This window comes from Pituophis catenifer, unplaced genomic scaffold (assembly GCF_029215685.1).
Source record: "Pituophis catenifer annectens isolate HBS135680 unplaced genomic scaffold, rPitCat1.0.hap2 SCAF_9, whole genome shotgun sequence".
NCBI lineage: Eukaryota > Metazoa > Chordata > Lepidosauria > Squamata > Colubridae > Pituophis > Pituophis catenifer.
The window spans coordinates 28,888,335-28,912,179 of NW_027256889.1; the positions used below are offsets into that span (position 1 = coordinate 28,888,335).

Consider the following 23,845-nt stretch of genomic DNA (forward strand, 5'->3'; position numbering starts at 1 on the left):
GTGGGAGCTCCATCACTGGAGGCTTTGAAGAAGAGACTGGGCAGCCACTTGTCTGAAATAGTATAAGGTCTCCTGCTTGAGTAGTGGGTTGGACTAGAAGACCTCCAAGGTCCATTCCAGCAGAGAATCACACGCACACACAACTGCAAACACAATGCTGGAAACTTCCTGACCCTTTATTTATTTATCCCATTTATATGACCATCCATCTCATCTCTTTTTATGATGGGTAGCGTACAACAATCGATAAAACAACTATTCATAAAAATGCTAATTATTAAAATATAACAGATTAAAACATGAAAAAATACTTGACCTATGACCATAATCAAGTCCAGAATTATGGTCATAAATCACGATTGTAAATTGAGGCATCACGTGACCAGACATGTCTTAGTTTGTGTGCTTTATGTTTTTGGGTTTCATTGGGGTGCAGATATTATAACATTTGTACTTGTGTGAAATGATTCCTGTGCGAGTGCAGTGCAGTATAAATTCAATCACTGAATCAGTCAGATGGAAAGTCACGGGGCATATCCAATCACTACAAGGTCCTCAGACTGGCCCAAGACCAACCGTCCTTGGAAGATGGAGAAGCCACCCTTTCCCCCGACTCAAAATGCAACTTTATTTCCCAACTGTTTTACGTGCTCTTAAATGCTCCTTTCTAAGCTCAGCTGCCCACAAACATCACCCACTTGAAGACCAGCTCCTCCAACTGGTAATAGTTCTCATCCCGGAGTATCTGAACATCTGTCTGAAGCTGTCGGAGGAGTCCCTCGCACTCTTGGAGGTACATGATGACGTCGGATTCATACTGCACTGGCTGGCCCGACTCCAAGTGGGCTTCATCCTGGCAAGAGATAATTTAAGGTTATTAAGGAGATTCTCTTTCTGTGATGCACTTTGAGGAAGATGCCCAAAACCTCTGGCAGAGGAGCTGTACAGTCATGAAAAGGGAATTGATCCTAAAAAAAAAAGTGTCAGCCGAGAGTACAGTGTGGTACAGGATTGTTTCTCCGAAGGATGTCAAAGACCAGAGCATTTCTGCACATGTAGCAAGAAAGGCTGCAGTAATAAAAGCACTTACAACTTATATACCACTTCACAGTGCTTTACAGCCCTCTCCAAGCAGTTTACAGAGTCAGCCTATGGCCCCCAACAATCTGGGTCCTCATTTTACAGACCTTGGAAGGACGAAAGGCTGAGTCAACCTTGAGCCAGTTAGAATCTCCGGAAGCAGCAGTGAGTTAGCTTGCAGTACTGCATTCTAACCACTGTGCTACCACAGCAATACTTGATAAAGGCAAGAGAGGAAAGTGCAAGTGGAACAGGGGAGACAGTGAAACAGAAGGAGGAGGAGGAGATAACCGAAGATGGAAGGGAAAAGAGCAAGAAGCAACATACCAATGATGGAAGCCTAAGGGAAAGCACAGGGGCCAACGATGGAGCAAGAGAAACTTCACCAGAAGGAAGCGACTGCAGGCAGACAAAGCTACAAATTGTGAAACGTCTAACAATCCAAGAGCATGGGGGACTCTTTCAAAGGCCAGTAACCAAGGCTTGTGGCCCCCAGAGACCAAAGGTGAGACTATTCACAGTGGCTGCGAGGGAGGGAGGGAGGGAGGGAGGAGGCCAAAGAGCAGAGACTTACAGCCTGCAGCGTGTTCCTTGCCAAGGTGAGTTTTTCCTCACAGCTGAGGGTCCCATTCTGAATCTTGTTTGCTCTCTGCAGCAGCAGCTCCAGTCTGCAAAATAAACCTCAGTCACTATTTCAAAGAGAATGGATGAGTCACTTCTTTTTCTAAGTAAAATAAAGGATATTTATGTTTATCGAGTTTTGCTTAAGCAGGCTTCACAACACAGAGAAGAAACTTCCCCAACCTCACACTGCCCAGCACGGGAGTCACCTTTCCACAGCCGGTCGCAGCAGCTTCTCACGCTCCAGCATCTCTATGATCAGCTTTCCCCACTCTTCCTCCACGTCGTTGGGATGGTAGCCCTGTGGAAGCTTCAGACGGCCAAATTCAATCCAGACCTGGATTCAGACAACAGAGGAGGAGGAGCCGTTTCTCCTGAGCCTGACCACAGGATGCACCCTGTACAAAGAGGTCCTTTCCTGGGCTTTGAGACCCAAACTATTCATTCTTTTGTCCCGGTTGAGGTGCAGCAAATGAGAATTCCAGGAAATTCTCCTCTGCAACAACCATATCTTATCCAACAAATACTGTTTGGACAGTATTGTTTAGAGAGTCTTAAATAACTTAAGGCACAGTAGGCACGGTGTAAATTCACCAAGCTGAGTTTTAGCTAAATTTCAATCATTTCCATGGAAAACAACTAGGGAGCAGTCGCCAGAGATCAGGCCTAGAGAGAGAGGTGTGAATGTGACCACAGAATTTGGCAGCAGGCTACTTGAGGCAGGAAAAGGGCCTGGTCCACCACCTTCCATAATCTTCCATGCCCCCCAAAATGGTCTTCCCAGGAAAACTGCTGCTGACCCCACATATTTAGCACTACAGAGAATTAGAACAGAGATTTGGTTCACGCTATAGAACTTCACTGGGGGGAAAGCTGAACTCAGTGCTTACTTGTAACTGACACTCATGTGCCAGATTTAAGGGAATGCAGAACAGAAATTCTGTGCCATTCATTATCAAGCCACGTTGATAATTTGCAATCCTTGTTTTAAGATATCCCAATACACCTATGCAAGTCTCTTACCTCCAGCAATTTGTATAACTCTTCAATGCTTCTTTTTTCTAACTGTTTTGTTGGGATTTCTGTTTCTTTAAAGTGGATATACTGGTTATAAAGTGCCTGCAAAATCAGAGGGTTTATCCATTAATCCTCTTTCTTAAAGAAGGCAAGAAAGATTTAAAAAAAGGGGGGGGGGAAATGCATTGTATTTTGATCTGCAGAAGTTCTTACAAGTAAGAAGTGAGATCATAAAGGGAAGCTTCCCTATAGCTCCCTTCTCGCTACCAATGCTGGTGCTGCCTCTTGATTATTTGGGCCTGTGTTGACTTCCTGGCCTCCTCACAATCTCTCACAGAAAGCCAGATGGTGGCCTCATTCAGAAGAAGGCAATTTCCCAGGATCTTCTGCTTAATCCTTTTCAAACTTTTAGTTTCCTTCCTGCAATCCTGAGGACTGTCTATTCTTTGTTGCATTCCTCTGGACCATTCTTGTTCCTGACTCTAAACTCACAAGGACTCTCATCCCAGGAAAAAACTTCCGGTTGACATCACAGCCAGATCAGACACGAGGAGGGGGTCTCCACACTCCAGTGCCGAGGTCTCCCCGTTGGTGGGCTCCGAAAGGAGCCAAAGCCGCCCTGTAGGGGTGGTGAAGCAAAGAGGGGAGCCCTGTGAGACCACAGAGAGTCGCAACTGTCCTGCTGGACCCCAGACTTTTTTTCCCTCTCAGCCACGATGAGAGAAGAGGCAGACTAAAGATGGCTGCCATGAAGTTGGGGCAGCCAAGGAACACCTAAGACTTAGAGATAGTGAACAGTGTCTGGAACTGGGTGAGAAGATTCTTTCTTATTTCAAGTTCAATTCTCACCATGCTCAAGGTCGACTCAGCCTTCCATCCTTTCTAAGGTGGGTAAAATGAGAACCCGGTTTGTGGGGGCAATAAGCTGACTTTGTATAAAATATACAAAAGTATGAAGGCTATTGCTTAACGCATTGTAAGCCGCCCAGAGTCTCCGGAGAAGGGCGGCATATAAAAATAAATAAATAAACTTAAAAAAAAACCTAACCCCAAAAGGAAAACATCCAGGAAAAGAGAGGCTCACAACTATTTGCGAAAGCAGCGACTAAGCACTTTGAGAAAAACTTCAGAATTGAAGGAAAAGAATTAAGGGGAGAAAAGCAAACAAACAAACAAACAAACCCAAAACTTGTGAAAAATACAGAAAATTGGACTTTCAAACTGAGCAGGCATTGTTCTGGAAAGGCATTTTAAAAATACTGGAACTATTTACCTTAAAAACAAACTTTGTTTCTATATTTTGACTTATTATTTGACTAAAACTGATTAACATTGAAATCTAAATTGAGAGTGCCATCTGCTGACAAAAGGAAAGTAAAACATATTCTTAAATCCTTGAAATTCTGACAAGGATATGTTTTATGCACCTATGACATGACTATTGGAGATTTAAATATGAGAATAAGGACAATTTTTTTCATTAAAGAGAACCCTGAATGCTATGATACAAGATTGAACGCAATCTTGTAAAGGGGATTTAAGGAGGTTCTGGAAAGCTTTTGGGATTATCTAAAGGAACAGATTGATTAATTATGGAATACAAAAATTGTGAACTTTGAATTTTTTGGGGGGAGTGGCTTTAGGCTTGAATATATGGTTTTTGGATTATTGAACAAGAACAGGATGTATTAAAACAAGATGAGATGCTCCATCAGGAGGAAATTAGTGGAATTTGGGAAGAAATGGTGTCGATGTTTCAAAGCATCAAGGACATTCTGATAAGAAACCACAAAGAGATTAAGAACTTAATGCATGGCATGGAGGAAAAACTGGGAAATATTATACAAAGGACAATGAGTGATCAAGACTCCCAGGAAAAGGAGGAGCCAATTGAAAGAGCAGATGAAAAAGCAGAACAGATTAACTAGCAAACAAAACAAGATGACAAAAAGGAGACAATAACAAAAACAACAATGATTGATGAAATAAACCAAGGGGAAAACATTTTAAGAGATTTAAAAAGGGAACTGGAGATGCAGGAAGACATTTTTGAAAGGGAGACAGGGGCAGGGGTAGTTATTTTGGAAGCTAGGCGATCGAAAAGGGCAGAGATGGCTGCAGTGTATTGTCTGGGCATACCATTTTACAAAAGAAAAAAAAAGATAACAGGAGACACAGAATATTATTTAACATGTATTTATCAATGGTTAGAGATAAGAGGTAGAAATTAGATGAAGAAAAAGTATTGTTATGTTTAAGTAAAATATGAACATTGTTTATAATTATATATATGCTAATATATTTAACAGGAACCTAAATAAGCTAATATAATTATAAATATGGTTAGAATTATTTTGTTATATCACTATTATTGCTATCAATATATGTGGTCTCCTAATTTCTAATCTGGTGTCCTCATCACTGAATAACTGACTCTCTGAGTCGGGATGCAATCCACCACTAAGTTCAACCAAGGCCACAGAATCAACCACATTTGTATTTTGGATAGAAGGGAGCTTCCACAAATGACTGTGCAGCAACTGAAATCAGGAGCTATTTCAGATCTGATAAGAGGAAAACTGGCCAGAACTTACCTTGAGCTTTACAGGGTTTTGCGGAAAAGATTTGTCAGACATCTGTATCGTATGCTGCTTGATCCAGCTGATCAGTGTTTCTACACAGGTTTGATATTCTAACCACTTTGTGTCCACTTCCTACAAGAAAAAGGGGAAATAAAGGACAATCAAGTGGCACTGGATGGAGAGGAAACACCAGGCAAAAACATCCAGCTGAAGAAGAACCATCAAAAGAAAAAAACAAACACCGAAACACACACTTTCTGTTCAGCTTTGTTCAGCTGAAGGCCAGTGTTAAGGCTCTAATGCAACCGAGAAACGGCTGGGCAGGACAGGGTCTCAGTACCAGAGGAAGCCAAAGAACAATCCTCACTTCCTAAAAGCTGAGTTTCCACCAAGAGGCAGCAAGGAAGAGGATTGCATAAAAGCACAGCTGACTTTCTAACCTGACATCAGCCAGATCACAACGGCCAATTCCCTGCCAACACATCTCACACATAATATAAATATGAGAAAAGTGGAAACAGGACAGCAACTTTTCCGATAATCTTCAATTCAGCTCTTAAAAGAATTAGAAACACAAACTATCAGCTCTTTTACTGTACAAGTCCACTATTTGTAATTTAGTTGACCAATGGCCAATTAAACCATGGCCTTGGCTATCCTATCAGTTCATTGCCTTTCTCCTTACAGGTAGGTACACAGTGACATCATTCCCTTTGAAACAACAGTGCTAAGAAGTTGCAGAAGAGCAAAATGTTGAGTGAACCCTCCAGGCTGAACAAAGGATAACAAAACTTACAGTGGCAATAATTCCTTCTCCTCCCTCAGGGACTTTGGGGAAGGCATCATAAATTGAAGACACGTAAGTGATTACAGATTTTTCATCTGGTGAAGGGACATCAACATCTGAAAAAAAGAAAAATGACTTGCATCTAATGCTTTTTCATGACAGCATTACTTCGCACTACATGTAGGGGAATCAAAATTGTGGTGTGATCCACCATAAATATAAATTTTCTTATGAACCAGGAAGATATTATTTTCTCTTGAACTATTCTGCCCTAAAGTGGTGGTTTTTTACATACAATGAATAACCTTCTCTCTCCTTCTTCAGCAAAGTAATTAAGAACGGAGTTCTTACCATCTGCAATCTCAAGTTGCATAGTTCATAAGAAGCTGCATGATGCACTCTTCAGACCAGAACTAAATGTAAGCCTCAGATTCTACAGGAATCAGTGCAGATCTATTTTAATCTATTAAGTGCCTCCAGAAAGTCCAGAAGCCTACATGCATGTTGGCTTTTTAATGGAAGCAAATTCTTAAAAGTGCTTTGGAAATCAGTAATGCTAGATAATAGTAATATAAGCAGTCAACATATGACCACAATTAAGCCCACAATTTGGGTCATAAGTCATTGCTTTGTTATGCAAGGCACCCGTGTGGTCATCTCACTCAACAACTACAATCCTAGCTCCTTCCCCCACTGCAGTTGTTAAGCAACCACACGGGGGCATCTCAGGCTGTGAGGGAGACCCTGGAAAGCCCTGCGCCCTCTGGTTAAACTTCTCAAGCAACCTCAGAATGCTGAGAAGGAGGAATCTACCTGACTTGGAAACATGCTGGCAGTGTGGTAAACTTAGTTGGTTTGGTCACTTCAACATCTAAACTCTCTTGCCTTCCAGGGCCCAACTTTCTCAACTTATCTCCACCAAATGCAACCTCCTGCCAATGTTCCCTCAATCACCTTCTGCATCCAGCAACCTGGTGACACCAAGCCGTTCAGCAATCTCAAAGGCCTGCTCCAGGTTATCTCGGTTGCTTTGAATATAAACTCTCTCCATGTCCACAAGATCTGGTCTGTAGGAAACAGATAAGCCAAACTATGACGACTCAGCATTTGCAAGCAAGTGATACACATCTGCTAAAGGAGAAAAGGAACAGCGTTGTCCTACTCTTCACCTGGGGACACACGTTACCAGAAGGCCTCTGTGAATGTAGATGATTTGCAAAGAGATGCCCATCAATGGTTAACTTCTGAGGAGAGTGTACTGAGAAGGCCAGCATGCTGATGGCATCCTTCTCTAACAAGGAGGCCCTCCTTGAGCAAAGGCAGCTCCATCCTCCTTCTTGGAAAGCAAAGGTCTCCTGGGGAAGGTCTGTGGGGTCCTCTCACCTCCTCATATAAAAATTATCTGATTTCCTAAGCATCCACCTCCCAAATCCCTGCAATCAGAACAATTTCCAAAGTTAAACCCTGACTTAAAGTGGAATCTAAAGTTTCACAGTATGGAGGGATTCTAACCAAAATTTGCCCATGAAAATTACATCCGTTTTCATTGTTATATTCTCAGTGATGTTGATTGGTAGCTTTGGGATTTTAGTCCATAGAGCCTGAAAACAAAGCAAGCCCAAATGTTTTGATGCTGGAAAGCTAATCCCTTCTCATCCTAATGTGATGAGTTGCAATGACTGGGGCTTCATGGATATAACTGAAATTTCCCTTTCCCCTCTCAGTGGAGGTTGCCTTGCCCATGTGAAGCTCTCAGGAATCAGAAGAAGCTGCAGAATCACATCTCGGAGTGGCTGCCTGTGGATTCAGGTGGGGCGCCTCACCTTTTTTAGGGTTGTTGGTCTTGTTTGGCATTCAGAGAATGCTCTGTGGGTGCTCTTGAGCAATTATTACTACTGGTAGAAGCACTTGCATTAGCTACTAATAAATTACTAGCATTATTTACTGTATTTTCTAGGAAGTTTCTTTTTTTTTAACAAAGTACCTCCAGGTGGTTTGGGAAAGACACAAACACAATAAATCAAACCCAACAGCACATCACTGTTATTCAGAGTGAAAAGGGGAGATGGAAAAAAAATCAGAAATCAAACCATTCATCTGACTTTGGTACAGAGAAGGGTCAGGTGAAGGGAGAGATCTTTTTACAAGAAAAGCTTTGTGAATTGGTGGGGTGAAGAGGTGGGGAAGCATCCAAAGTTTTGGTGCCACTAAGAAGAAAGCCCCTCAACGACCCTTCAGTAGCATCCTGGGGACTAGCTGTAGGATTTTGATCCCAAATTCTTTACAGCCTGTACACATAGCTGAGTTAAGTCTATGGCTGTTGTGGCCCGCCAGCGGCCAGTGGAGCTGGCGGCAGATTCGGATAGTGAGGAGGTTAGGAAGGAACATGGGCCAGTCCTGGAGTCTGGGGAGGGCTCTGCATCAGAGGCAGAGAGGGGGCTGGGGCCATCTGGTAGTTACGTGCTGCCTCTGAATCTGACATCAGTGAGGCAGAAGAACAGTGTGAGCTTGTTCCCAGTGTGCGCATACACAGAGCTGCCAGAAGGCAAGAACAATTAAGAAAAAAAAGGGTGACTCGGGAGAAAGGCTTGGAGATGATTGGCCCCTCCCATAAGACATAAAGGAGGAGCAAACAGACATGAGCCTTTGCAGGAAGCAATTAGTTCATATAGTCAATTCAAGCTGTGAGAAGCTCCGTTTGACTCTGCTCCAATTGGCCTTGCAAAACTAATTGACAATTAGGTTTCTGGCAGCATTTCAAGAGAGATAAAGATGGGTGCTTATCAACATTATCCTGGAAGACTGTGTCAACTTGAGTAGACATCTGTCGGAATCTTCACAATTGTTTATGAATCATTACAATAAAAGAGTTTTTGGGATTAAGATTGTGATTTATGCTTTCTCAGGAAGCCTAGGTCAGAACAAGTGCAGGAAAAAAAAAAGGGCATGTGAGCTGGCAGTCTTTTAATGTGTTAGTCTGAAAATGTGCTTCCAGACTGCTTCTGGTTGCACACAAAAAATATTTCAATAAAGATTGAAAAAAATAAAATTCAACCAAATAAAAGGTTGAATTCAATAAAACTGATTAGTCAGAAAAAGTGGCAAAGTAAAACTTTGAATTTTGTTTGGGACCTCACTGACAGTCTGGATAGTTTCAATATCCAGTTGCAAAATACAAATAAGGCTCATTCCTTATAGGAGCCTGAGTGGCATAGGAGGCTAATGCCTCCTACTAAGGCAGCATTTAACATCCAGCTGCCTGCAATTACTGCGAGTTCAATTCTCACCAGGCTCAAGGTCGACTCAGCCTTCCATCCTTTCTAAGGTGGGTAAAATGAGGACCCGGTTTGTGGGGGCAATAAGCTGACTTAGTATAAAATATACAAAAGTATGAAGGCTATTGCTTAACGCATTGTAAGCCGCCCTGAGTCTCCGGAGAAGGGCGGCATATATTTATAAAATGTATATTTATAAAAATAAATAAATAAAATAAAAAATAAAAAATAAATTCCAGCATTAGAAGTGTCGCCTATTTTGGACAAATTTTCCTTACATGGCTGAGATGGAGGAGAGGGCTTCTACCTACCGATATCTATGGATGACAGCATTGAACATCTTCCCGTCACTCCAACAGGAAGAGAAGTTGGTGCACTTGAGTCCCACGTAACCAGCCGTTACTTTCTGTGACCACAAAAGAAGCTTTTCTTTAGCAGTCATGTCCCCGGACTCCCCACTGATGTAGATGTCAGAGATCTGAAAGACAAAAACAGGTCCGCAAGACCATCAGATGGATATCCACACAACAGCCCACATTCCAGTAGCAGAGGAGGCCCCACCATGCACAAAGGACTCCTGAATTTGTGAGGCAGTTGGTTTGTGTTGGGTGATTTTTTTTTCCAAGTGTGAAAAATGAGATGGATCCATGTGATGTGATTTTTGGGGCAATTTGCTTCACAAAACCCAACAAAACAAGAGAAAATTGTCAGCTGGAAAAGGAGAATATGTGATGCATTACAATATACAAACCCTATCAAGCCTGCCCAACTGATCAAGCTCAAAGAAGCAAGAATTATTCAGATTTTAGAAAGGTCTCTTTAATGTTAGATTGGGGTAAATGCAAGGTCTTGGAAACCATAAAAGGAATGCCCTGCCCTCATTTATTTAAGGTGGAGTTCATCTGAATGATTTGAAACAGTCCTTCCCAGGTTTCCTTCTATCTGAGCTAAGCCACCAATAATGAGATAAACAGTCAAATGTCTCTTGACTGCTAATTTCTTGCTTCCACCCTTTTCTGCCCTCTGTACAATCCTAGCTTTTATTCTGGAATAAAAGGCTAGGTTGCAGCTCATAAGCAGGTGCCTCCTCTCCCCTTGAAGAACGACAGACAAAGCAGGGACACTAAGTAAGAATGAAGCTAGGTCTGGCTGCATAAAACCCAGCCCCCGTTCTGCTGAGACTCAAATCAGAGCTGCCCATTTCAACAGAGTCTGAAGAGAGGATGGCATTAGGATCTCCTTTACCCAGAACTTAAATCATAGATCAAAAAGCAAAAGTTAAAAAGTTACCAAGCTGTTTTCTAGTCTTGTCCAAACTTCCAGGGCAAGCCACCCACTACCAACCTCTTCAGACTTCCTCCAGAATGTCATCATCAGGCAGAGGAATGAACAGAACATAAATCATCCTTTCTTAATGCAAGGAAGCGCACAGAGCCCTTCAGTTGGAAGGATCAATGTTTCATGGGGAATATGCTTTACAAAATGTATGGCCAGTATAGGAGGTGTCAGCTTCCTGGATTTGAAAGAACATCCTAGCAAATAATTTCCTTAAAAGCAACTATATGGTTAGCTGTATCAGATTTCATAACCCCTAGCTACAATGCAGCAGACTTCAAGAAGTGGATATTGCTAGATCAGTTGATTTGCTGCAAACAAGAATATACACACACAATCTGCCCGATGCACAACGCAAAAACCAAGCCCTATATTTTAAGATTATTGAAGTCCAGAGGTTTAAATCTTAAGCCTCTTCCTCCTGCTTTTTTGAGTCAGCAGGCTTGGGGCTGTTCTTTTCCCAGCTTTGAGATTGTATTGCTCACACAATTGCTACCTGGTCTAAGCAACACTATCCAGCAACACTACTTTGGCCCTTACTGGTTGTGTGGACCAAGCAAACCAGCCCAGTGACAGCAGAGTCACTATTCATCTCCCCTTGGTGAGTGAGTAAGCCAACCTGGGTATCCTTTTCTCCCACAAGCAATGCAGCTGACTTAGGGCCCTACCAAATCTTTCTAGTTGCAGCCAGCAGTGGTCCAGCACTGACCTGCAACCATCCAATAGTTCTGACTCCCCAGCAGCTGCCTGGCATATGCAGATAAACCAATGAGGTCTCGGATCTCCCCAGGATGCTTTCTGCTTTACTTTTCCAACTCTGATACCACTGGGGCTGAACCTTCAGCACTCACAGAATTGAGGGAGAACGGTATCCACAGAGGAGGAACATAAACATGATGAAGCTTTATCTGTCAGAGATCCAGACTCAGACAATACAGTGTATAAACATTTGCCAACAAGATCCTGTTGCTGAATCAATTAAGTTATTTATATTCTGCTGTACAAATTGATTTTCCAAATGAGCATATATTAAAAGAAAACTTATTCAAGCAAAAATAATTACTATATTAAGCGTTAGCACACACGGTAGAATTATAACTAGAACAATACTATATGGTCATTTGTCATAAAATACTTCCAAGATAAACATTCCTCATTAGGCTTTCAACCTGGTTCAGTCCTAATCCAAAAATCAGATACAATTAATGATTGTTTATAGACTCAGAAATCATGGTTTGAACTGTTTATGAACAGCAATTATTTCCCATAACAGTTAGTATTACATCTTCATTGAATAAACAACTGTGAAAAGGTGGCTAATTTATTACTCTCACTACAAAATACGTGAAGATGAATCCAAACCCTGGTATCATTAGAAGTGACTACATACATTTTGCTGAACAAAACTTTCCTTAAATCATAATTTGTTCAACAAGCCTGGGTTAAATATGATATGCAATTCAATAAACAAAAGCTAACAACTGCAACCCCACAAGTTCTGGTTCTTTCTAGGCTTATCTAGGTGAGCAAATCCTGGATTTTTGTGGTAGAATGGAGTCTAGATTCCCAGCAGGGAGAGGCTGCATTCCAGGGGATCAAGAGACAGCAAAGTTGAGATGGGTTGGAAGGAAGAGGGCTAAAACGGCTCCTCCCTAGAAATTCTCACAATATATCCCAACAATACAACATTCCCAAGTAGATTTGTACCGATAGGGGAGAAATAATAAAGGAAACTATTTGAAAGTAACTTTATATGTTTTTTCTTGGTTCTTGGGGCCTGACAATTTTACTGCCAATAGTATCCCACCTTGACAAAAGGTCAACCTGTTCATGTTCCAGAAATCTAAAGCTTCACGAGAAGAGAAAATGGGAACAGGGTAAAGCAGAGAACAACATCAGTGCCTGGACTCCCCACCCCCCATCTCGCTCTGGCCTTGGTCCAGGCAATGGAGCCCACGTCAGACCTGAACTCCTAGCACTGAAGGCACTGCCTGGTGCACCAGGGTAGCTGTGAGGGAGGGGAATGGCTCTGGAATTCAGAATGGATGGCCTAAGTAAAGGCTGAGGTTTCTGAGGTACTGCGAGGCCACCGTGGGCTCCCCTGTCCCCAACTCCAAATTCCCACTCTACCTGCCTGCATCCTTTTTGCACAAGCTGTCAGGAGCAGGCCTAGGAAAAGCGATGGCCCAGTGACCCAATTCCTAATGTGTGTGTGTGTGTGTGTGTGTGTGTGTGTGTGTGTGTGTGAGAGAGAGAGAGAGAGAGAGAGAGAGAGAGAGAGAGAGAGGGAGGGAGGGAGGGAGGGAGAGAGAAAGAGAGAGAGAGAGAGAGAGAGGGAGAAGGCTGCCAATCGCTTTTGAGAAGTATGTGCACTTTCAGGCTGCAGAGGAGTGCTGACAAAAGAGGTGAGGTTCCCTTCACTCGGCTGCTTATTAGATTTTCACTAATTAAATATGAAGAGAAAAGGTTATGTGTGAACAGGCAACAACAGGATTGCGCTGGAAGAAAAGGTGGCTGAGCCAAGAGGATGCCCATTCATGTTTTCATTTCAGAAAAACCACCGCAGGGGTTGGCAGGTTCGGGGCAGCTTGTCCCAGGAAGGTGGATGCCGGTGGGACAGGCCAGGACAGTGGTCCCTCACTTCGCAAGGAGGCCAGATTCAGGGAAGGGGTTGCCTTAGAGGGTCTCTTGGGTTCTGTTTTTCCTCACCCACTTCCACTTCAGGACAGGATGTAACTTGGGGAGCCAAATTGCCAATCCAGGATACATAACAATTTGGCAGCAAATTCTTCTGCTTCAGGGCATCACAAGTTTTGTCTGGCCTTGTTAAGCAATAATTGGCTCAAACTCTGCCTCAGCTGGCAGTCAGGACAAGTGACTCTCTTGCCCAACCTCATCCCTGGAGATATTTCAGTCAGTGAGTGTTCTCTGAGCCTCCTCAAGTCAGATAATTTACTTACTTCTTCCTTTCTTTCTTTCCTACCTACCAGTTCTACTGTCAACTGGATGAACAAGAATTTGACTTCAAAATGCATTTTAAAGGAGCACAGAATTTTGGAGAAACTTCCTGGGGAGGGGATGAATGTGCTTGCCCTAATAGGTTGACAAAATGGCTAACAGGATGTGCGTCGTGGGTCTACCTGTCATCACAACATCACCACTTCCTTTGCTTCCACTCCGTCTGTAGGGAAGGGGTCCTGGGCCTGGTCCCGTTGGGGACCATGCCAGAAGCTAGAGAGAAGCATGAATCCTGGAGCAGGGAGAGGCCTCTGAGGTTGATCGAGTCCAGCTTGTTGTTCAATGCACCCCTGACCAAGGTGGTTCAACCTCTGCGCTAATACAACTGGTGAAGGGGAACCCACCGACACATTGGTGACTGGTTCTACCCTTGAGTTGCCAGGAATCTTCTAAATCTGCCTTCCTGTCACATGAATTCTCCATTCTTCATGACAGGGAACAGATCTTGGCCCTCTTCAATGGAATACACCAATAGGAATTTTGCATTATATTTATTTATACAAACCCCTCCAATCTGCCCAATGTATAGACTTTGAATGGTTCTCATAACAATAACAACTCAAAGATAAACAGTCTCAGCACACATTGCAAAGGCTACCCCTATCTATCATCAGGATCAAGTAATCATCAGGACAAGATGAACTTAACTTCCTTCAGGAAAGACAGTGGTGGTGGTGGTGGTGGTGGTGATAAGGGAGCGTGAAGTTGAGGGGGTTCCACAGTTTGAAGCCACCATTAAGAAATAACACCTGTACTTCTCAGAATGCAGACCCTCAGCTCCCCCTCCTCCCAGATGCTCTGAACAACCCAGAGGGTCTGTGATACAATGGGGCCAAAGCACTTTGGCCTTTATAGGTCATTGGCAACTCTTTCAACTGGACTTAGAAGCCTAGTGGGAATCAAGACAGTGAGCCAAGTATTAATTCTATGCTACTAAATCTATTCCATTGCATTTTGGACCAAGTCCCACCTTGTCCCAGATGGGAGGGTGGAGGCAAAGAATGGGCCGTGGAGAAAGGAAAACATTCCCACATCACAAACTGCCCTTCCATTATCCAAGAGTGACTTCCCATGTCATAAAAACCTAAATTTCCTATCCTAAATGAATGGGATGGGTGCAATGGTTGATCAAGAAAGGAGCAGTGGAATTGCAGAAGGAAACACATACACCCTCACTCAGGTACTGCTGCTCTAAAAAAGATCAATTCCACGGATGGCATCAATGGGAGGGCTTGGAAGACCACAGGCTGGTATAACAAAGCCCTCCTACAAATCAGTAGCAAGAGGCACATGCTGGATTGTGTCCAGCTCTGCTCCTTCTGCTACATCTTAAAAATTATACTGTAACGGTAACCCAAACTATTACCAACTCCCACAGGAGGAAGGCCACGCAATGGGGCTCTTTAGCAAGGGACAAGAGAGCCCGTTTAGGTAGCAGTTAAAGGGCTAAGAGAAAAATCTGGGGAAACCCATGCTCTACTCCTGCCCAGCCATGGAAACCCACTGGATGGTTGTGAGCCGGAACCCTCTCCCCTAACCCTCTGGTTAGGCAGAGGGATGCAGTGAAGACGTTCAACCAGGAGCAAGGAAACCCAGGCCCTAAACTACTCTTAGGCATGGATGCCAGCTGGAGATTGGGCGGGGGGGCAGTTGGCCAAAGGAACAAGGGATGGGCAAACCAATTCCCCAAATCCCGCCAAGCAAACTGCACTGGTCTCTCCATGCATCACCAGGAGCCAAGGCTGACCAGAAGAGCCACCTCACACAGAGGGACCAAGAGGGAAGGGACCCCTGGCAGAGGTTTACAAAACCATGCATGGGGAAAAGCCTCTTCCTCTCCCAATTTTGAAACGAAGTACAGGAGAATTCAGGACCCAAAGAAGGAAATCATACTTTATTCAGCCTATTTGGATGCCCATGGAAGGATCTTTTCAGGCATAAACCTTCCTCCCCAGCCAGCTTGCCCTGTTGCTCTGCGTGGAAGAGGGGTAGCTGGGCCAGCTCAAGCTGAGGGACGTGGATTCTGCCCCTGGCATCTCTTCCCCACCTCCAGCCAAGAGGCAGAAGACAATTAAATGGCTGCTCTCTACCTCTCCAAGAAGCTTCCAAGACATCCCCAGAGAGGTGCGGCGGCTGGGGCTGGCGGCTCCAGCAGCAGGTCTGTCCTTGGCATTATTTTTATCGGAGGAATATGATGGACTGAACTGTAAGGAAAAGGAAGCTCCTGGGTCAAGGAAGCACATCAGGCAGTGAGCATCATGTGAGGGTTATCTTGAACACCTGGTGCACAAAGGTCATAGAAAACTTGGTGAAAAAGAGGTCCTTGTTTGCTGGCTCAGATGCACATTTCAGGCCCAAAAAGCCCAGTATATCTTAAGAACAAAAGGAAAATTCTCCTGCTCCAGACAGTCAGAGCAGGGCAAGGAAGCCCTAAGGATGGAGATAAAATAGATCAGATCTATAAATGGCTCCTTTCTCTGCTACAGAAAAAGCTTTTCAGAAGGGCAAGTGGGAAATTTTTATTTTTAATTGCTGCTCTTCAAAAAAATGATATAACCTTGTTTATGATCATTCATAAAATTCAATGGTTGTTCACATACAATATAGGAAACACTAAACTGGTTAGAGAAAAGTAATTTCAAATGATTTCCTGCCCAAAATAGATAAGAGAATAATTTATTGTGGGGGCCTGATTCAGGCTGCATGCAAAGAAAATAGATGCTTTCCCACCACAAGTGCAATCACAAAGTACCTAAGGCTATTTTAGCCAGTTTAGCTTGTGTGAATGCAGTTATTCAGTTTCATTGTAAAGTTATATTTTGTTATAAATTGGAAAGTTAATTCCACGATGAAAGCCACTCAGAATGCATGCTTGTTTGGATAACATAAGAATTCTAAAATGAAAAAGAATCCTTTTTCTTATCCTTAGAGATATTAGTCACATCTGCTGGTGCTTGGTAGAGACTTTTAAAATAGATGGTAAAAATCAGAACCCTCAAATTTCTTGCTGTTATGGTTGCAAAGAAAGTTGGAAGTACAAGCCTTTCATAGCCAGGACTCGGATTCTGATGGACTGATTTGTAAAACTGGTACCAAGTAGCCTTTTGAGATTCTTCAGCTGGCTAGGGAATTCTGGGAATTGAAGTCCACAAGTCTTAAAGTTGCCCCTGTTTGGAAACCCCTGCCTTAGTGAAAACCACACAAGCGCTCTCTTCTGAGGTTTCACCTTGGGATGGAAAAGGTGGGAAACTAGGCTGCAAAGGGCCAGAGAGAGGACGGTCTGTCCCCATCTCACTGTCCCACTGCAGCCTCCCTGGCTGACCAGCCTTCCCAGTCTCAAGGCAGAGTTTCCCTTGTGATTGAACTGATGTGTGAGAAGTCTGGGAAGCCGTAGTTAGCTAGACAAAGGATTGCACAATGACAAACAAATACTGTCACACCACATATACCACCTTGCTAAAGAAGAATTGTGAAAATGCCACATTCCAGCCATGTGAACCTAATAACACAATAAATGTTTACCTGATTTAAAGTAGAAAATCCAGTTCAGCCAGGACCCCAATTTCTCCTTTAGACACTATTCTCAATGCCAAGAAATTACTGTTCTGTATCCACTTGGCATTTAAACGTTCCAAAAAGTCACCTTAGAAACAGAAAAAACTTTTTCTATCTTAATGCATTCATTCTGTTTTGATACGTAAAAATTCCAAGGGATCTTCCCAAGTTCCAAAATACCCAAACTAGTCTATGTTGTCAACCAATCCTGATGCGAAAATGGAATTTGCTCAGAAGTGGGATGCCCTTATCAGATCCGAACATTTAAGTAAAGAAGAGCTCTGTAAGAATTTCTGAACTGAGTTGGCACTGTCTCTTCTATTTGTAATGACTACATCTCTATGAAGGCTGAAAGCCAGAATGGTGGCATTTTCAAGTCCAAGCAAAACAAACCATTGAACATCTGACTGAGGACTTGCCAAATTCACCTATGAAAGAGAGCATGCAAACTAGGACCTTTAAACCCAGCACAATTTTCCTGTTCATATTTTTTACTTTTGAAAGTAGAGTAATCCTTCTTTGTCTAAGGGGCCTCCCGATTGCCTTCTGGGATGCTGTAGGAGAACTGAATTCATCAATTGTGGGTCTCCAAGAAAGCTTTTCTAACAGGCCTGTTTCTTCATGAAAGAAATCCCAAGAGACCTTTGGCATCCCCAGAATACTGACATGAGAACAGCTGGATGATGTTTACATCGCTTCAGAAATACCCAGTAGCAAACTTGTGCATGTCAAGGGGTAGAAAGCTAAGAGGAAGAACTGGAAAGCTGTTTTGGATGCTACCAAGTAGTCACAGGGAAAGAGGAATAGCCCTAAAATTAGATGACATTTCTCCTTTCTCTGATCTACTTTACCTGGTTGTCAGTCTTGGATAGATAAATGGAAAAATATCAGTGGGAAAGGAAAGATTCTTACCAGCCATCCAAATATGTTACCTCATCAAACTGGTGAAACAGCTCAGACTCTAAGCAACCTAGCTTTCTCAAAAAGCACAGGGGAGCTTAAAAATCAAACAAACATGTGCAGTAAATGAGACGGAGAAGGAATGGATGGCCAAAGTCACTAAGTTAGCTTCCATGATTATCTGGGACTGGAATCTGGGTTCTCCTGGGCCAAGCCAGTGACTTCTCCAGCCCTCCAGTCGGAATGGGGGGGGGGCAGGATCAAAGAAGACAGGTTTAATATCTGGGTCTTCTTTTGATTTAGGTAAAAAACTGTTGGACGTTAAATGAATTCTGGTCTACAAGAAAACTTCCAGCCCCATATGTCTCCTTTCTATAACCTCTGCACTTTAATAACATTTTCAAGTTTAAATTCCATCTAACAAGAAATATGTTGTGTTATTCTTTTTTAAATGGCATTATTCCTGAAAAGCACCTATCAGCTGGGTGATCTATGCTACTGATGAGCTTCAAGATTGGCTCCTCTGCTCTGTTCCGGAGAGTCCTTATCCACGCTGCCATATTATCCCCCACTTTTCCCCCACTGGAAATTTGCAACTATCACTCTTTGGGAATGAAGACAGCTGCTTTAAGACCTGAAGGAGGGTTCTCCAGCATGCTTGCACATGACAGAACGTCAGCAGAAGCGGCCAATTTGTCAACAGAGTCACAATGAGAGCTTGGAATGGCCTCGTGAGCCTCCAGACCTCTCTTTCCATCTCTTGCTCCTGGCTGTGCAGGTGGGAGCAGATGGAAGGCAAATCCCAGAATATCTGAAGGACACAAGGCTGAATATCTTTGTTGTAGAGTCAGACCAAGGAGAGCTAATCTCCTTTCCTGCATAGTTAATTCCATTTTAGATTATTCTGAAGGCAGGCATTCACAAAGAATTGAGTTCCCAACAGCCTACACTATCTTTGAGCATCAACATTTATTTCAGAACTTGTTCTAAGCACCAGGGCTCAGCCCAGCATATCCACATTTCCCTCAAGTTAAAATATGTTCCATCACGAGATACCCCCCCACCCCAAACAGATCTAAATTGAAGAGACTAAGCATCTTTCTCCTAAGGAGACAGAGAAGTCTGGAACTGCCACCCTGCGAGACGGTCAGTGAAATGTATCAGCCCCCATCTGTACGGAGGGCGGGGGGGCTTACTTCACATTGGTCTCTTTGGAGTTCATTATCTAAGCCAGGTCTGAGTCCTGGAACAAAAGATCAAACTCTCAAATAAACTTATATGAATTGCTTTTACTTCCACACTGACTTCCTACAATTATTCCAGACAGCTGGAATTGGGCAACTTTGCATATTAGTCCCTCTGATTATCCTTCCCAATGACAGCCCAGGAAGGGGCTCTTCCAATTTATCCAGATTGCAAGTTGTTAAAACTCACTCCAGGAAAACAACCTGAATCCCACCCCAGCCCGAATCCCAATATATGACTTCCAACATCTCAGAAGGTTTGCTCTATCTTGCCCTAGTCTCAAAGAGTTGGAAAAGAAAAACTGCACTGACCCCTCCTTTGGCTGGCCTGCTGTTCTCCTTGGTGGCTCTTCTCCCACTGGGTCCATCCGTTCCCCCAGAGGCAGGGTGCCTCTCTCTGCAGAACGAAGCCCCAGTCGCCTTTACCAGCTGATGCATTGAGTCACTGCCATATCCTGAGGAGGACTGGAAGACGCTGGAGGCTGACCCACTGAAAGAGACCCTGCTTTGGGAGGTTGGGATGCCATCTTCTCTCTTGCCAACAGGTGTTTCTTGTGCAGATGGAGGTTGCAGAGGATTCTCCAACCCTTTGAGCTCCACCTGATCCACCATAGGTGACGGTGTGGACAGCTCTGAGATAGTGCCCTTCTCTGCTGTATAAGAAGCTCCCCAAATAGTGCTTGATAGACTCTCATTTCCTTCTTCACTACTCCAGTTCTTGTAGGACTCTTCCACCATCGTTGTCACTCCTTGTTGCTGTTGTAGGACCTCCAACTTTGGCTGAGCCCAAGAGTCCACCACTGCCAGTTCTCCCAAGCAATTCTCCCCAGGTACTCCAGGCACGGCCTCCCTGGGCAGTGGCATTAGAATTGCTCGGCTCTTGCCCAAACCCACCGGCCTCTGAAAAGCCACCAGTTGGCTTGCCACCTTCTCACGGTTCTGCTCTGCTGGGTTGTCTAGCAGGCGAGCAATGACCGTGGCTCCCTCTTCAAGAAAGTCTCCTGGGCTTCCAGGTAGGGAGAAGGTATTTTCGGTCACCAGGTGAGCTCGCTCCAGAGTCCCCTGAAACTTCTCTCTCACCTGCACGACGTGTCCTTGCTCCAGACTCTCCATCTTCAAATGCAGCCAAGCCTCCCCGTAGGAAGCAGCATGTGGGTGGAAGCCCCCAGCCCTTCCCTCCTCCTTCAGAGGAGACCCTCTGAACTTCTTCAATGCCTCGTTCTCCTCCTCCTCCTCAGCCATCTCAGCCCTCGAGGAGGGTCTCTCTGCTCTCGGATCAGACATCTCCGGTGCCATCGGCTTCTTCCCCTTCCTCTTCCGCCTGAAGCGAGCTTTCCTCTGGGGAGAGAGGGGCGCATTCCCCACCTCCCTGGCTGGCTCTTTCAGCTCTTTAACACAACCGAGAATATTTCCCATCTCCGTGGTGCGCAGGGCTCCAGTGACAATGCAGCGATGCTGCCACCGGCCTCCTGGAGAAATCCCAGCGGCTGCTTCATCAGATTAGGTGCCCATATGAAAAATGCACACAACTAGAAGCACGCTCACACTTGAATACAAACACACACCCGCACATCAAGATGCTCCTCCTGCCGAGCTGCTGCCGTTTTCAGACAGCCATCTTACAAGGCTGGGAGCTGGAGAGAGAGACATTCAAAGCACCTCACTGCAGTTCAGAAATCACTTGACCCAAAAGCAGCCAGAGCCGGGATTGGCTGCAGCAGCTTCTCTCCAAATATGAGGTAATGGGAGGGCTCCCCTTGCAAAGAGAAAGCCAGAGCCAGACAGAGGCGGCAGCAGCAGCAGCGGTGACGGCGGCAGGAGGGAGGGAGGGAGGGAGGGAGGGAGGGAGGAGGGAGAGGCTGCTGAGGGGTGTGGCACCAAGGCAGAGAGATGAAAATCGGGAGACAAAGTTAAAAAAAAAAAAGCACAACACAAAACAAGGAGAGGAAGGTGGGGTGGGAAAGACACTCAAAGAGAAAGAAGGGCATTGTGCAAAGCCGCCAAGAAGCCCAGAGAGGCGGTGGCGGCTGCTGCTGCACTAAACTCCATCCAGGGATTTATGCTGGAGAAGATTAACCTCAGCAAAGAAAGCCTCCTTCCACTGCATCTAAGCACCAAAACAGGCATTCCGGAATGAAAAGCCACTCTTGGCTCTGAAGAGCATCGTGAAAAATATATTTGGCAATGCTCCTCAGTCATGGAGCATCCTTGGGGCCTCAACGCCCATTCAGTGGGGCTCAAACAGCCAAACCATCCAGACCCTCAGGCCCCCATCAGCTGCATCCATGTCCCCTCAGGGCTGATGAACCTGACCTGCAGCTGGAGATCAGTATGGATCCCAACCGCCCCTCCTTGGGACCCTGGATGCTGATGGGGAAACCGGGCACCTTCTAGTGCCAATGGAGAGCCTCAAGATCAGAAGAGTTGGCATCGTCTTGCAAAGGAACTGCATTCCCCCCCCTCCCCATGCAACCAGATATTTCTTAAATTGTTAAAAAAAAAAAAAAAGCATCAGAAATAGGTAATCTGCCCACCAGATGTTCTCAATTCCCACCAAAGCCAACAAGCATGGCTAATGGCATTATAGTATTGCAGAGGTATAACACTTTAAATAATTTCTTAAAAATGCATAGCTAGAAAACCTAGTCAGGACTTTGGAAGCCCACTCAGATGGGTTTCTCACAAAGCACAAAACGACCCAATGGAATTCATTGCCACAAGATGTGATAAAGATCATGACCTGGACAGCTTTAAAAGACGGAAGATGGGTTTTCTCACTGTTACTCCAAGGCTGGAGGCGGTCGCTTGCCAGGGGACAAGAGAGGGAGAGGTCTCCATGCTTGTGAGTACCCAGGGACATGAGGCCGGCCAGTACAAAACAACAATCCAAGACCAAGATGGGCCTTCATCGGATGCAGCAGGGCTGCCCTGACATCTTTAACAGGAACTCTCCTTCCTCAACCCAGCAACAGGACCTCTACAATGCGGGAGGAACCTAATGGAGTAAACAGGGATGGGTATTGCCATTCCTCAGTTTTGTAGACAACTGCCATTCTAGCTGTATGCTAAATAGACATCTTAGACAGAGGAGCCAAAAACTTAGCAGCTGCCATATTTGATAAGCCACTTCAAAAAAAAAAAAAATTGGGAGGGGGGGGGCTTTTTTCAAATTTGCCTTCTGGACCCAAAGAAAAGAGACTTTCTTAATAGCAAGACGCTTAAATTGGGGGAAGCAATATGGGCCCCTCCCTCTTCCTTGTTCCTCCCATTCAGCCAACATGTTAAATAGAGGAGGACAATGTTTTTCAGCCTCAACAACTTTAAGATGTGTGGACGGACTTCATCTTCCAGAATTCCCTATGCTGGCTGAGGAATTCTGAGAGTTGAAGTCCATGTATCTGATGGTTACTGAGGTTGAGAAATGCTGGACTAGGAAACATTTCTGCGAAAGGCCAAAGAGCAAAGAATCCAATGCTATCTGTGGGGAATTCTGACCCACAGACACAGATTCCTCGCAGATTCCAGTTTCCAGGTAAGGAGGAACATGGAGGGTTTCCTTCTGGTTTGGAAAAGAAAGCAGGCCAAAGCCAACAGTTCCCAGGAAGCTGCCTTGACACTGGAGGGTTTCCTGGAAGAGAATCCGCTCCAAGTTTTTTGAGCATGAATGGAGGGTAGTTTTTTTTCCTACCCACTAAATTAACCAGAAATTATCCCCCTTTAGCTAAACCGGCAACATTTTAATTGCGTGGGCTGTACAGTTGGGGGCAGAGCAGGCTGCAGACCACCAGCCAGCCACAAGACAGTCTCTTCCCTCTTTTTCATTCTAGGCAACTATCCTCACCCTTAATTCATTAATTCATGCTTTTGAGTACATACATTTCACACTGAAGGACATCAGCTGATTCATACAAAAGGCGGCCTTTACACCGTGCAATTCTTGGGAGCTGCCCACAGTTGCTTAAGATGAGCAGCCATACAAATCTTTTAAATAAATAAAATTAAATAAATGAATCTAGTTTTTAAGGAAAAAAAGATGAAAAGCTGCTTTTCCTTTTCACCTGGATGTAATGGACCCATCGTCCTCCTATATTCTGCCCTGCCATTGGAGGTTGGGTCTCCCCTCCCCTCCAGCACTGACTGAAAATCACCCACCTAAAGCATGTTTGATCCTTGCTGTCTGCTCTGATTAGTTTACCTTCCTACGAAATTTATGTTCTCACAAACAGTTATCTTGGGCAAGAATACAAGATTAAAAACAATAAACATAAAAAACAGTCATTATTAAAATTTAACACAGACATTATTTTTAAAAAAACCATACAGCACAGCAGAGAGCAAATATCAGCCACAGTGATGAAGCCATTGTAACGTTTCACCAGTGCCCTGGCACCCCCCAGGCCTGGTGACATAGCCAGGGTTTGAGGGACCCCC

General features: G+C 44.3%; 2 protein-coding genes across 2 annotated transcripts in view; both read right to left on the reverse strand.

Annotated features, from left to right (window-relative positions):
• Positions 1–23,845, reverse strand: part of MACF1 (microtubule actin crosslinking factor 1) — a 323,369-nt gene that overhangs the window by 192,970 nt on the left and 106,554 nt on the right. Inside the window, exons 6-13 of the mRNA XM_070949227.1 lie at positions 9,674–9,840; positions 7,042–7,154; positions 6,097–6,203; positions 5,313–5,432; positions 2,725–2,820; positions 1,911–2,038; positions 1,655–1,748; positions 699–853 (exon numbers count right to left, since the gene is read on the reverse strand). Of these exons, the coding sequence (XP_070805328.1) occupies positions 699–853; positions 1,655–1,748; positions 1,911–2,038; positions 2,725–2,820; positions 5,313–5,432; positions 6,097–6,203; positions 7,042–7,154; positions 9,674–9,840 (980 nt within the window). The remainder of the gene's footprint in view (positions 1–698; positions 854–1,654; positions 1,749–1,910; positions 2,039–2,724; positions 2,821–5,312; positions 5,433–6,096; positions 6,204–7,041; positions 7,155–9,673; positions 9,841–23,845) is intronic.
• On the reverse strand, positions 18,770–20,830 carry LOC139321297 (uncharacterized). Its single transcript, XM_070949968.1, has 2 exons — positions 19,841–20,830; positions 18,770–18,940 (listed from the first exon to the last, which is right to left on the reverse strand). The coding sequence occupies exons 1-2, from the start codon at positions 20,828–20,830 to the stop codon at positions 18,770–18,772; spliced, it is 1,161 nt and encodes a 386-aa protein (XP_070806069.1).

Bases quoted from the DNA above. Each gene is read 5' to 3' on its own strand.
- LOC139321297 (XM_070949968.1), bottom strand. From the start codon at position 20,830: ATGGGAAATATTCTCGGTTGTGTTAAAGAGCTGAAAGAGCCAGCCAGG. The intron at 18,941-19,840 runs GTAAAGGCGACT...CCACCTGCACAG, and splicing joins GTGACTCAATGCATCAGCTG to CCAGGAGCAAGAGATGGAAA.